The sequence below is a fragment of the Sarcophilus harrisii genome, chromosome 1 (genome assembly GCF_902635505.1).
Source record: "Sarcophilus harrisii chromosome 1, mSarHar1.11, whole genome shotgun sequence".
Classification (NCBI taxonomy): Eukaryota; Metazoa; Chordata; class Mammalia; order Dasyuromorphia; family Dasyuridae; genus Sarcophilus; species Sarcophilus harrisii.
In genome coordinates, this window is record NC_045426.1 from 124755088 (window position 1) to 124770898 (window position 15811).

Genomic DNA, 15811 nt, shown 5'->3' on the forward strand with positions numbered 1-15811 from the left:
TTAAATAAATAAATAAATAAATAAAAATTATTCAGGGATCATCCTGTGGTCATATTCTCAGTTTCTTGTCCAGTAAATATTCCAAATCCAGAACTTGCAACTCTCTAGGTTCTCTATTGACCACACTGTCTCTCTTTGATACAAATCCTGAGATTATCATACTGACAAAGATGCTGACAACATGGTGAATCCATTTTCACACACCCACTAGCTCTCTTTCTTCTACATTGATTTAAATTCTATGGTAACAATACATTGACAAGTAGATCATTGAAGACACAAATGATAACATTCCTCCAACATTCTCTGCATCAAATAATCATCAAATCATCACACCAACAACTTGTTCATGCTAATTAAAATCCAACACCCAGGTCTGTTTTGAATCATCCTTATGTATGGTAGTAGCCAATGCCTAGGAACATGGCCTATGACTCCACAAAAAATGTAAACTACCTTGAGTAAATGTAAGCAACAAAGGAAGCTCCAACTATTCCATGGGAGAACTTGTGCATGGCTCTGGGCTACCCCTGACATTATGCCTTCTTTGTTCTATTTCTATATAATATCTGGCCTGGGGTTGGCATGGGTATTTATCTTGTTGTTTTGGTGCACTCTAGCATCTTATGAGTAAGTTCCCCCAATAAACCTTAATAAGCCTAAACTATTAATAGCCAAGTTGGAATGGATCCCTTTTTCTTTAGTAACTCCATATTCTCTTGGAGGATATGCTATTCTACAAGTGGCATAATTAGGGCAGAACAGATCTTCCCCATTACTCCCTATTCCTGGATGCTACCAGGTAATATTTTCTGTCTTCTTACTGCCTATCAGAATTCTATTTATTCTTTGAGTACCAGAACACATCTCCCCACATCCCAGGCAGCCCATGCTGATTCAAGTTCATTTGCTTTCCTCTGGACTCTGACAGTTATTATTGTTTGTACTAATATTCAGAAATTATTTTTTTCCTGTGTATATGTCTTAATAATACTCAATGATTGCCTTGTATGGACATCATCATCAAAATACAATGATGGTTAGCATTTTTTTTGGCATGTAGTACATGCCAGGCATTCTGCTAAGTGCTTTACAAATGTTATTTCATTTTGCCACACTGGGAGGTAGATGCTATTATGATACCCATTTTATAGCTGAGAAAACTAAGGCAGAGAGAGCCAAGATGAGCTGCCCAAGGTCCTACAGCAGTTCTTTCTGACTCCATGTTTGTGCTGCTCTGTGACTCCCTCATGTTCAGCATGTAGAAAACTCTTATCAAATGCTTTGTGGCTGGCTGATGAGCATGGACTCCTGAGGGAAGGTCAATGCTAGAGAGGCAGCTGGGGAGTGACCGTTGAGAGGCAAGAGTGGACCCTCAGAGGCTGGAGCAGATTATGAGACGGGGAGAAGGAAGGAAGCAGGTTCCATGGGCAGGAGGGCCAGTGTGGCCCTCTCCTCTCCCTTGAGGCCTTGAAGATGGTGATGAAATTCCACAACAGGGAAGAGCCCCAGTAGTGAGCTTCCGCTCGCCCACTCTGTCATTTTATCCCGACCTAACTTGTAAGTAACTGTTTGCATGCTGTCTCTCCCATTAAATTGCAAATTCTCTGAGGGCAGAGACTATCTTTTGCTTTTCTTATATCTCCAGTTCTTATTAAAGTGTCTGACACATAGTAGGCACTTAATATTGACTGACTGATAGATGATTTGGGCATTTAAATAGGCAAATGACCTTTTATATTTAGTGTCAAGGAGAAATAAATCAACTAGTGAATATCCTTTACCTTTAACCTCTGTGATAGAGATAAAGATGAATGGAATAATGCCTGAAACAATGTTCACAAGTATGAGCTTGGCACACCCAGAAGTAGGACCAGAAAAGAGGAAGCTCATCAGGTACATGCTAGGGATGGCACACCAGCCATGCAGCATTAACATCAAAAGGGTAGCTTCAGTTTGTTCGGTATCGATGTAAGCCTTTTCATCCATGATTTTTAGGATTATCTTAGGCATGGACACAGTTTCAAAAGGAAGGAAGAAAAGAAAGAAAAAATTAATGAAAGTATTATGAAATCAGTTCTGAATATCAGAGAGGAATACACTACTATCTACTCTAAAAACAAGTTTTGCAACTCTCTTTCAATTAATTCAATTGAGCCCTTTGTAAAAATTTTGGTACTTCATAATGAAGCTAAGAGATATCCTCATTTCCTCAGTAGCAAAGGAGTCCTTAATGGATAGCATTCTCTTGCTTGGAAAATTTTAGTATTTGTTTATTTTTCTAGCTGGAATAGTTTCCCCTTCTAATTGGTAAGATAAGAGAGAACAGAAGGGATGCCTTAATCAATGTGGATATCCCCAATGACATTGTCTCCAAATATTTAGGGTAAGATTTTAGGGAACAAATATATAGGGAGCTCAGCCTAAAGAAGGCCATTTTTCTATAGATCCAGGAAAATTAACATTCTTAGACCAAGGGCTGGGGATCTAGAAACTTTTAAGTTGTGTTTCCCACTTGGCAGGAGTCAAAGTAGTCAACTTGACTTTTGGGCTAGATTCAGGTGCTGGGTAATGGGAAGTTTCTCTAATGTGCAATAGAATGAACCTTAATATATACACTATCCAATACTTACCAATAATAGCAAAGCATTAAAGAAGATGGTGATTAAATCCCACAACAGGAAAGAGAACCAGTAATGAGCTACAGAGGTTCCACTGAGAAACTGGATATGTTTTGACCTTATGATTCTCTCACTGATTGCCAAAATAGCAAATGAACTGATTATGAATGACACTCCAAAAATCAAGGCAATGGAAAGAAAATGTCCCTTAGGACCCCTATGAGAGACAGGATATGAGAAAAAAGATTCAGGGTACTGGGATTTTGAATGTGTGGAAGCCCCCTATATGCCTTCTGTGATTAGTAGGTAAGTCTTAGAGAATTGTCAAAGGTTCAAGACAGTTTAAGTAATTTGTTTATGGTCCTGAATCCCATGCCATCTCATCTTCTCTGGCAGACTGTCCCTTTGATCATCTTCCCTCTCACTTATTTTCAAACTGTCCCCATCTAATGGTTGCTACAAACACGAACATCCCCCATCTTCAAAAAACCCTTACTTTATCCATCCATCTTCACTAGATTTCATCTCATATGTCTTGTTTTTAAACTCCTTGAAAAGGCAGTCAACAATTGATACCTCCACTTCTTTTTCTTTCATTCTCTTCTCAATTCTCTAGTCTGGTTTCTGACATCATCACTTAACTGTTATTCAAAGTTACCCAACTTTGAAAGAGAAACTATCTCTTGGAAAGCCTTTTCCTCGATCCTAATTCTTCTTGACCTTTCTGAAGCCTTTGGTAAGGAAAGGATGAAGGGAATAAGCACTTATCAAGCACTTACTAAATGGTATACAAACATCACCTCATTTGATCCTCACAATCCTTCAAGAGAGGTGTTACTATTGAGGAAACTGAGGCAAACAAGTTAAATAACTTGCCCAGGGTCCAAAAGTTTGTAATTAACTGAGGCCAGACTTGATCCAGGTCAAGCATTCTCTTCAGATTTTCATGGAGCTGCTTCTCTCCTTGTCCTCCCAACTATCTGCCTGGTCTTTCTCAGTCTCCTTGGCTGAATCTTCATCCAGGTCACTCTCAGTGATTTTGAGTGACTCCCAGGGCTCTGTCCTGTACCTTCTTTTCTTCTCCTTTTATATGATTTTTTTTTCTATATGTTTGGTGATCTCATTAATTCCCATGGATTCAATTATTATATCCTTTTGTTGATGACTCTCAAATCTACTTATCAAATCTACATAACCCCTTTCCTAAACTTCAGATTTGCATCTCCAGTTGCAAATTTGCCATCTCAAACTGGCCCCAAACTAGATGGTGCAATGGATAATATGATGGACCTGGAATCAGGAAGATCTGAACCTAAATTCAGTTTCAGATCCTAGCTGGGCAATTCATTTAGCCTTTGTCTGCTTCAATTTTCTCTCCTATAAAATAGGGATAAAAATAGTACCTAACTCAACGGTTGTTTGGGATAAATAAAATGAGAAATATTTGGAAAGTGTTTCACAAACCTATAGCATTATATATAAATGCTAATTATAAATCATAATATTTATATTATTCCCCTGCCCAAGTCCTTCCTAATTTTCCTGTTATTGTTGAGGGTACCACCATCTTCCTTTTTACTCAGGTTTATAATCTATTTGTCATCCTCCACTCCTCACTATCTCTTATTCCCATTATCCAATCTGTTTCCAAGTTCTGTCAATTCTACTTTTGTAACATCACTCTTTTATGCTTCCTTACCCCACTTCATCTCCTTAGATTCCATAGTCATCTTGGTGAAAGCCTTCAACACCTCACACCTGGACTACTGCAATAGCTGTCTGGTTGATCTCCCTGTCACAAATCTTTTCCCATTTCAGTCCATTCTTCACTCCAGCTGTCAATTCTATTGATTTAGTTTTTATTTTATGGAATAAAACAAGTATTTTCATAACATAGCATAATAAAATAAGATGCTTATGCATGAAACTAATCTATTATGAACAACTTGCTATTCCTTTTAAATATATAATATAATATATAATAATAAAATATATATTTATATAATATATGACATATATAATAAATATAAACAAATACATATAATATAAATATATATTTATAAACATAAATATATACAAATAATTATAAATATAAATATAATATTAATATATAAAATTAAATATATAAAAGTTATCTTATGAATTTCTTTTTTTCTTTTTTCCTCTCTCCTTCTCCCTTTCCCCCTAGACATATGTATATGTATATATTATACATGTCTATGTAAAATCATTCTATAAATATTTCTAATTTTCTGGATGCAGGTAATATCTTCAAATGTCCTTTGTAGTTAATTTGGTTATTTATAACAAGCAAAATTACTTATTTACTCAAAGTTGTTCTTAAAACAATATTGCTGATTCTGCATATTCATTTTCCTCAAGTGCAAGTCTGACCATGTCAGCTTCCTACTCCATAAACTCTAATGACTGTGTATCACTTCAGGGATCAAATATGAAATCCTCCGTTTGGCATTCAAAATTCTTCATTATCTCCTCCCCAATCTTTCTAGTTAAAAAAATTTTTTTTTAATAAATGACTCCTCTCCATGTACTCTGTCAAGCAGTAACCCTGGTGGTGGTGTTTTCCCTCATACTCCATCCCCTTCCTCATCTCTGCTTCCTGGCTTCCCTGATTTCCTTTATATTCCAACTAAAATCTCACCTTCTATTGAAATTTTATGCAATTCCCTTTAATTGCAGTGCCTTTTCCCTCTACTGGTTATCTCAAATTTATTCAGTCTAGAACTTCTCTGTCCATACTTGTTTGTATGTTGTCTTCTCCACTAGACTTTAAGCTCCTTGAGGTCAGGCACCATCTTTTGCCTTTCTTTATATGGCTAGTGCTTAGCATAATGCCTGGCACATAATAAGCTCTTAATAAAGTAAGTATTAAAGGTAAGATTTGAACCCTGTTTTGTTAACTCCAATTCCATCACTTTATCCACTAAGTTAGATTGCCTTCAAGAGTATAACATCTAAACTGAATAAACAGGTAGAGAAATATTACAGAGATCTAGTTTTAACTTCATAAAAAGGGAAGTTACACATACTGAAATAATTTTTCAAAATTAGTATGTGAAACACGTGGAGGTTCAGGGTCATTGGTGACTGTAATGGAAGCTCTGGAGCCAAAAAACAACTTGTAGACAATATTATCCGCCACTGACAAGGCCATGGGAGCAGAATGGTAAGCCTGATTATTGAACAGAGCAGTGATGACTGTTCGTTCTCCCTCATCATGAAAGGACATTGCCACAAGATAGTCTTCATCGAAGGTATCAGCTTGCTCTGTTGCCATGAATATCAGGAAATCTTCTATAGGATCTGGGATTGGAAACAATATTAGAATGTCAGTCAACTGGCAGTGATTAACATCTTTTGTGTTCTTAGCACTAAACCAAACCTCATGATGTGAGGACAATATAAACAAAATTGAACACACAAGTCAGAGAATCTTATACTGTCAAATGTATTTTAATCTAAAACTGTCATATGACATTGAGTTTTATAAAGAGAACATTAATTTTTCAGGATCATACAACTGCTATCTGTTTAGTCTGAAGATAACATCTGGGATCATAAGTCACAGAACATTAAGAGGGTAGTAATTAGGAATAATGACACTAAGGGGATAGAGGGATGGGGGAGACCTTGGGCCAAAAAGATATACTTCAGACTATAAGACTCTATGGAAGTAGAGATGTGGCTCCATGTCAGGAAACATTGAGACCCCAGGCTTCATCTCTGTGAGTAGGAGAAATGTCAAAGGCATTCTCCATGAAAGAAATGGCACAGAGGATCAGGATTCCCCTGGCTGGGTGCAGTCACATGGGGAGAGGGAGAGATTCATCTCTGAGGAGTTTGGCCTACACATCTAGGGCAGCTCATGAATGACTCTCTAATCCCCAAACCTAGAAAGCACATGAGGGATGGAGGTGGCATTAGGGATGGGCAGTGGCGGCCACAGTGGCACAGGGGAAGAAAGGGCAATAACAGAACTCCTGAAACATGAGGATGCTGGCCTTGGAGCTAGGCAAGGCAATGGGATAAGAAGGCAATGGGATATAAGAATATAAGGAGGAAGGCCTCTAACAGGAGAAAGGATGGCTCCCAATTAGTGGTATCCTGAGGCAGGGCTCCAGTCACTCTGCTCTACTTCTGATTATGAATGCTAGACTTGGAAGAAAGGATCCAGCCATAGAAATGGCCTAGCCTAATCCTGTCACATAATCAGATGAGTAAACTGAAGTCTAGTCAGGAAAAGTCTTTGTCCAAGGTCACATAGCAAGTTAGAGATAGAGTCAGAATAATATTTTCCTGACTTCCAGCCCACTGTTCCATCATGATCTGGTAACTAAAAATCACAAACCATATACAAAACGTATGTGAATTAGCATACGGGTGTGATGACTGCGCTTGCACCCTGGTTACCTCAGCATCAGCCGGAGTCAGGATAAGCAAAAGTCCTTAATCTTTATCCTTGGTCTTAGATGCAGGATTGAACAGGATGGAAGCAGAATCTCCGCAACTGCCTCCTCTCTAGTCTACTGCCCAAGTATGTCTCTGGCCAGTCTTACTCCACCCTCCTAGTCCCTCCTACAATCCTCTGTATATACTAATCATTGAGCCAGCACAGGATAGTGGGAAGGGCCATTTTCCAAGCATATGCCCATAGAATATTGTCCAATCAGAAGTTAGCCTCAAGTGCTCGGCTGTCCTGACCTCAGTGCATCGACTCAAAAGTTTCAGCCCTCTACATACAGGGTTACACAGATGGATCAATAACCTACAGTATTTCTTAGTAACCAACAGCATAATAATCTACAGATATTTTAAAGAATTTTGGATAGCACACTATCCTTGCTGTCACTCAAATTTGCAAAATATAGATGTCTGTGTTAGGTCTAATTATTTCTTTTTGGTTGTATGGTCTTTCTTCTCTATTTCTTATATTCTACTTATTTTTTTGTTAAAGAAAAAAATAAATATTTTAACAGCTTATTCCCCCGTGTACCTTTTTGATATCTTCTCTCAACTTCTCTATTCATGTACTTATAAAATTTTGCTCTGTGTGTGTATGTGCATATGTGTGTTTTAAATACCAGGTTTCTATATCTTGCCCAGACTACAAGGGTATGATCCCAGTCCTGACTGATTAGTACAGGAATTCTGATTTATTCGGTTTCCAACCTGGGCTAGTTCATTTTTCCTTAAGCAACCTGATCCTCTTTACCTCATCCTACTTGGTCTCCTAAATCCTGTGAGTCCTTACCATATTCATGATGAATTAAGTTTGAATATCCAATAAGCATAAACATAGCCAAAAAAAAGTTGGGCTGAGACATTTTTCTAGCCCCAAAAGAGGGAGAGATCTTTGACAAGTGGTGGGAGATGGCCTGGAATATATGCAACAACAATATTACTTGGGGACTTGGAAGCTACACAATTCCTAGAAGAATATAAGAATTCCTAAAAGACATAGAAAAAGAACACAAAGTTATTTTTGAAATCAAATAAGAGCAGTAGTGGAAAACTGGGAAAAGGAATGAAAGTGTTACATGAAAATAATAAAAAGAGAATGAAGAGTTTGGTAAAAGAGGAATACTGAAGAAAATAACTTCTTAAAAAGCAAACTCAGTCAAATGGAAAAAAGAGACACAAAATCTTATTGGGGAAAATAATTCCTTAACAATTAAAATTGAGGGGCAGCTAGGTGGTCAGCCCTGAAGTCAGGAGGACCTTAGTTCAAATGTGACCTCAGACACTTAACACTTCCTAGCTGTGTGACCCTGGGCAGGTCACTTGACCCCAACTGCCTCAGCAAAAACAAAATAAAACAAAACCAAAACCAAAAAAAACAACCAACCAAACAAAAACAATTAAAATTGATCCATTTCGTATTAAAAACATTAGAAAGCATAGAAATACATGGAACTTTTCTTAAAATAATTAATTGAATTCATTAGCAAATATTATCTGTAATGGATATAAATTAGAAGCCCTCTCAACAAGATCAGGGTAAAGCAAAGATATCTATTATTACCATTATTATTTAATATTATACTAGGAAAGTTAGCTATAACAATAAGACAATAAAAAGAAACTGAAGAAATTAGAAACACTTTTTGCAGATGATATGATGGTGTTTTATATAATCCTAGAAACTGAACTAAAAAAAAATTAATTGAGCAACTTTAGCAAAGTTGCATACAAAATAAAATCCCATTATTCATCAAATTTCTATGTATTACCAACAAAGTCCAGTAAGAAAAGATAGAAAGAGAAATTCCATTTAAAATAACTGAAGACAATAAAAAATACTTGATTGTCTACCTGCCAAGACAAACCCAGGAACTATATGAACAAAATTACAAAATGCTTTTCACACAAATAAAGTCAGATCTGAACAAGTGGAGAAATATTAATTGCTCACAAGTAAGGTGACCAATATAATAAAAATAACAATTCTACCTTATTCAGTGTCCTAGAAGAATACCAAAATATATTTATAGAACTAGAAAAAATCATAAAAAATTATTTGGGAGAGCAAAAAAATCAAGAATATCAAAGGAATCAATTAAAAAACCCCATAAAGAAAGGTGGCCTAGTAATACTAGATCTCAAACTGTATTACAACCTGGTAATCACTAAAACAATCTGATATTGACTAAGAACGAGTAGAGAATCAGTGGAATAGATTAGGTATATAATATAAAGAAGTAAGTGACCATATTATATCTTTGTGTTTGATAATCTCAAGGAGTCAAACTTTTGGGGCAAGAATTCACTATCTGATAAAATCTCCTGGAAAGCATTCTGGTAGAAACTAAGCACAGAACAACATGTCACACTGTAATGAGGACAAAATGGGTACATGAGCATAGAAAAAAATCATCTGCCACATCTATAGATAAAGGAAAGTTGTTATGATCAAACAAGAGTTAGAAAGGATAATGGGAAATAACGCTATTTTTGATTACATGAAAAAGTTGTTAAACAAACAAAATTAATGTAGCTTTTTAAAATGAGAAGGAAAGCAGGAAAATATGAAAAGGTTTTGACAGCAAGTTTCTATGATAAAAGCCTAATTTCTCAAATATATGTGGAACTGAGTCAATTTTTTTTTTATTTAAAAGAGTCATTCTTCCTCAATTGACAAATTGTCACAGTATAGGAATAGGCAATTTTCAGAAGAAGAAATTAAAGCTATCAATAGTCATATAAAATGCTCTAAATTGTTAATAATTAGAGAAATGTAAATTAAAACAGCTTTAAGGTACCATCATATACCAATTAGATTAGTTAAAATGACAGAAAAGGAAAATAAGAAATCCTGGAGGAGATGTAGAAAAATAGGGACACTAATATATTGTTGGTGGACTTGTGAACTGGTTCAACCACACTGGAAAACTATTTGGAACTATACTCTAAGGGATATAAAGTATACATGTCATTTGACTCAATACTACTACTACCAAGTTTGTATCCCAAAGGGATCAAAGAAAAAGGGAAAGGACCTATCCGTACAAAAATATTTATAGCAATAGAAAATTAATGGGCTGCTGCCATGTGATTAAGTCTGAGAGTCCTGAGACCATCATGCATCAGGTTTCCTTTTCAGAGAGTTGTTTTAGTTGTTCACTTATGTCTGATCATGAATTATAGGATGCCAGGTTCTTCGATCCTTCACTCTTGAAGACTGTCCAAGTTTATGTTCATTTTATAAAAGACAAAATCTATCCATCTTATCCTCTTCGGTCTCCTTTTCCTTTTGTCTTCAATCTTTCTCAACATTAGGGTCTTTTTCAATGAGTCTGATCTTCTCATTATGTGGCCACAGTATTTAAGCTTTAGCTTCAGTATTTGACCTTCCAGTGGCTAGTCTGAATTAATTTCTTCAAGTATTAAATGACATGATTTTCTTACTGCCCAAGGGACTCTCAAAAGTCTTCTGTAGTATCACAATTTGAAAGCATCAGTTTTATTGCACTCAGCTTTTCTTACTGTCCAGCTCTCACAGCTATAAACAGCTATACACAGCCATACACTGCTACTGGAAAAACTGTTGCTTTGACTATATGGACTTTTGTTGGCAAGACAATGTCTCTGCTTTTTACTATGCTGTTCAGATTTGCCATAGCTTTTCTTCCAAGGAGTAGGTGCCTTTTAATTTCATGATTGCAGTTGCTGTCTGCAGTGATCTTTTAGGCCAAGAATATAAAAACTGACACTGCATCTGTTCCTTCTCCATTTGCCAGGAATGATGGGGACAGTTGTCATGATCTTAATTTTTTTGATGTTAAGTTTCAAGTCTGTTTTTATGCTCTTTTCTTTCACCTTCATCAGGAGGCTTCTTAATTAATATTCTCCCTATAGAACATATTTATGGCAAAATAGTGATATTTTTCTAAGATTAGGACAATTCTGAGCCCCAAAATAATATGCTGTCAACCACCAGCTTATTTTCCTGATAAAAACTCCCCAAGATGATATTTTGTCAACCACTCTAAATCCCTTGTGTGTCCTGTGTCCTGACTCTTGATATACAAATCAGCCAGCTCCAAAGAGGCTACCCGTTTTCAAAGAGTACTTCCTGCTGAATAGAATCAGGTCTCTACTCCCCAGTGCTGCACTGCTCTTACCTCAGTTATGCTTATATTAATATGTTTGCCTTAGTTGTATACTGGGTTCCATTTTCTCTCTCCCGACTCCCTCTTCTCCAATGCTCACAATTATTCTTGGCATTGAACTGATTCCTATTGTTTTGCATGTTATTTTCAGCATCCCAATTCACTAAGAGATTGTCTTCCCTGATATCTCTGGCTGGTCCACGGACCTCTCCTTATACATAAAATGAGAGCCCCGATAATGACTTAACCTCGTAGTAGCTGTACTTACACTGGGGGAACAGAACCCTATGTCCTCCCAGAAGGGACTCCCTTATACCAGAAGAATGTCACAAAACAGATGCCAACCAGTTGGGGAATGGCTAAACAATGGAATACAAAGTATTTCAAAATGGCCAAACAAAATAGAATATATTGTGATGTAAGATCTGATGAGAGAAATAGGTTCAGAAAAATCTAGGAAGACCTATAAGAAACTGATACAGAGTGAAGTGCACAGAATCAAGAGAACACTATATACAGTAACAATAATATTGCAATAACAATTAACTGTGAATGACTTTGCTACTCTGATCAAGACAGTGATCCATGACAATCCCAAAGGACTCATGATGAAAAATGGTATCCATTTCCAAAGAGAAAAATGATGAGCTCTGAATGCAAATTGAAGCATATTTTTTGACTTTATTTTTCTTGCTTTATTTTTTGTAATATATTTTTATTATGGAAATATATTTGGCATAACACTTCAAGTGTATTATGGATATTATATTGCTTGTCTTCTCAATGGATGGGAGGAAGCTGAAAGGAGGGAGAAATTTGGAACTTACAAATTTTAAATGAATGTTAAAAACAACAAAAATTCTACTTATTTCTTTATCATGCTTTCATTGTATATGCCTTCAGTGTATGAATAGATTACTTTCATAAAGATTTTACAGATATGATAAAGAAGGCCCCTTTTTTCATATACTTTTATGTCAACATTCATGGGATTCCCCCTCTCCCAATTATTCTTTTTAATCTTAGGAATGAATTTATGAGCACTTTTAATACTAAACTATAGATATGTAAAAGAACAAATCTTAAAATCAGTAAACAATATTATCAGAAAAAATTAATCATGATGAGACAATATGCCAAAAAACACAGAATACAGCCAAACCATGATGGAAAAATCTGTATCTGCAAAACCATTCATTAATAAAAGAGACCAGTGAAGGACTAAGTCTAGTCATGCTCTAAAAAATGACAAAGTAATAGAAAAGCAAAAGGTCCAAATAAAATTTTAAAAATAGAAATTCTGAAAACTAAGGAGTCCCTTTTCCCTCAACCTGTTACTGATTATGCCTTGCCAAACCCCAACCTTTCCACTATCTTTGTTTTCCACATATTGCTTAACAGAGCTGGAGAAAGTAATGAAAAAGTGTTAACTATTTAACAAAATCCACTACATATTTATGTTCCATAATCTCAACTGAGCCCTTATTGCAGGAGGCAAGATTTTTATACTTCCTTGCTCAATTCACTATCCTTCTCACTAATGCAGCTATTCTGAACCTTTTCACCCCTCTTTGAGTCTCCCTAAGCACTTTTTCTTCTCTTGGCTGAGAACCTTACCTCAAATTTTATTGAAAAAAAAAACAAACAAACAACTGAAGCCATGTTTCCAATTCTTTTTCTATCATTCTCTTCTTAACTCACTCTGCAAGTCTGTTTTATGATTATTCAACTGACACCACTTATTAAAAATAATAATATTTTATTTCTCTCCCCCCAGATACAAGGCATGAAGATTTTTAGCATTCATTTTTATAAGATTTTGAGTTCCAAAGTTTTATCCTTCCTTTCTTCCCTCCCATCTTTTTCATCTTCTGAAGAATGGAGGTAGTTTGATCTAGTTTATACATGTGCTATTTAGGTAAAACATATTTCTATATTAGTCATAGTTGTGAAAAAAGAAACAGATAAAAAAGGAAAAAAGAACAATAAGAAAGAAAAAAGCGAAAAAAAAACACGCTTTGATCTGCATTGAGTCTATCAGTTCTTTGTTTATGAATAGTAGTTTCCTTCATGGGTCTTTTATATTTGTCTTGGATCATTGTGTTGTTGAGAAGAGCTGAGTTAATCATAGCTGATCATCACACAATGTTGCTGATACTGTGTATGATATTTTACTGGTTCTAATCATTTCACTTTGCATCAATTCCTATAAGTCTTTTCAGGGTTTTCCGAAATCTGCCTGCTCATCATTTCTTATAGCACAATAGTATTCCATTAAATTCATATATCACAGCTTAATCAGCCATTCCCCAATTGATGGGTATCCCTTCAATTTCTAATATTTTGCTATAATGTCCAGGCTAGCTCTCTGGAGGATCTCGGGACCAGCCTTGATCTTAGTGGAGGAGACGAAGGAGGCAGGAGAGCCACCAGGATGGTCAGAGATGGAGTGTCTGTGTCTCTGTGTGTCTTTTCCAGTCCTCTCAGCCCTTAACTAACTCAGTATGATTACATCATCACAACATACTAAGTATGTGCCAACTAGAGAACCATTATCTCATCAATCACACTTAGTATGTGGTAACTATAAGCATCCTGCTATAAGTATCCCTTGCTTCAAGTAGAACACAGGTGGTTTACACCCTCCTTGATAGCTCAGGAAGGGAGGTGGGCACCAAAGGGAAATGGGGAGCCAAACCAGACATTCTCAGCAGGTTCCCTCTGGGCTAAAGGATCTTATACCTTACCCAGACTTCTCCCACTATCTGTGTTCCTCTGCATTTTGTCACTATCAAAAGATCTGCTATATATATTTTTGCCCATGTAGGTAATTTCTCCTTTTTTATTATCTCTTTCAGATGCAGACCTAGTGGTAGTATTGATAGATCAAAGAGTATGTGTAGTTTGATTGTCCTTTGGGCATAGTTCCAAATGCTCTCCAGAATGGATGGATCAGTTCACAACTCTACCAATAGTGCATTAATATCCCATTTTTCCACATCCTTTCCAACACTTTATCATTTTCCTTTTTTTTTTGGGTCATATTGGTGAATCTATAGGTATGAGGTGGGATCTCAAAGTTTTTAAATTTGCATTTCTCTAATAAAAAGCAAAATATGCTTATAGATAGCTTTAATTTCTTCATTTGAAAACTGCCTATTCATATGTTTTGGGCATTTATCTATTGGGGAATGGCTTGTATTCTTATAAATGCGATTCAATTCTCTACATACTTGAGAAACAAGGCCTTTAGAAGAGACACTTGCTGTAGAGATTTTTTTTTTCTCAGCTTTCTGCTTTTCTTTCAATCTTGATGGCAGTACTAGAAAAATTCAAGACATCCCAGACATAAAAAATATACATATCTGAAACCAAAGGATCTTGCAGCCACATGTATTTGTACAAAAGCTTTTAAAATTTAATTTAATAAAAATTATCTGTTTTGCATTTTTCTAATGCTCTCTATCTCTTGTTTGATCAAGAATGACACTGTTCTTGGAATGGCCAGGGATAGTGATGAGGGCTTGAAATCTGCAGCACTCCGCTTGGAATCATCCAGCGTCTATAGCACTTTGAGTTTTATAAAAATACAGTAGAAAGATAGATAGTGGAGCTCAAATTGCTCAATGTTCCAAGTGTAGACATGCCAAGAGAGATGGAAATCAGAGCTAGGATCCTGGAAAATTCTAGTCAGGAACAATCAGGTCCCAACCATAGTATCCAAGAGTGATGGTGGTGGAGGCAGGGGTAGGGGTGATGTGGAGTCTGGCTATTGCACAAAGACCTAAAAGTAAAATTGAAGATGGACTTATGAGTAAGCAAAAGAAGATACTGCCAAGAGGGTGGAGAAAATTGAACATTTCTACTTTAGCTCTCCCAAACAAAACTCTAAACAACTTTTTCAAAATGCCTCCAGTCAAATTCTGAGTGGGATAATAAAACAAGTGAGTGACAGTATCTCATTTTTTTTTCATTCCAGGGCAATTTGAGAAAACCTTTTAAAGAAAGATCTATGTGTGAATACTGGGATGGAAGATAGTAGCCAGGAAGAAGTACTAACTGTGGGACCCGAGGCTGTGACAACAGAAGCAGCAGTGGGAGTGTCAAGAGGGATGAAGGAGCTAAACTGCTGGTCATAGAGATATTATGGAACTCACATTGAATTTAGATTCGATTACATCTCAGTTGAGATTAGATTATAAAATTTTTGTGCAGGATTCCCAAAATCAGTATGATTGTATAACTTCTAGATCTGCTCAGGAGCACGAGGTAGAAGGTAGGAGCAATGCTTTGGTAGAATATGAAAAGGCATGGGCTGAATAGGAAAAGAGGGGTGATTAGAGAATAGGGAATAATGTAATACTAAACTGGTTAATTATAGGATGAAAATTAAAAAAGAGAGGAAAGTAAAATCAGAGAGTAAAATCACTAGTGGCTTAGGCTAATACTTAGGAAAAGAGAGACTAGAGGTCTAGAGACATAGAGAGGATTTGCAATAGCTTCAAAATGGGGCACAAGGAGAGATGGAATGATACATTATAGTTAAAGGAATTTCTTGAT

At 36.1% G+C, this 15811-nt stretch overlaps 1 protein-coding gene across 13 annotated transcripts in view; it reads right to left on the reverse strand.

Moving 5' to 3' along the window:
• The window catches only part of LOC100913752 (ATP-binding cassette sub-family A member 3), a 243396-nt gene that overhangs the window by 34624 nt on the left and 192961 nt on the right, over window positions 1–15811 (reverse strand). For all 13 annotated transcript variants that reach the window (XM_031963816.1, XM_031963863.1, XM_031963847.1 and 10 more), the window contains 3 exons: window positions 5672–5945; window positions 2634–2838; window positions 1785–2004 (listed from right to left, as the gene is read on the reverse strand). In XM_031963816.1, coding sequence (XP_031819676.1) covers window positions 1785–2004; window positions 2634–2838; window positions 5672–5945 — 699 coding nt within the window. The remainder of the gene's footprint in view (window positions 1–1784; window positions 2005–2633; window positions 2839–5671; window positions 5946–15811) is intronic.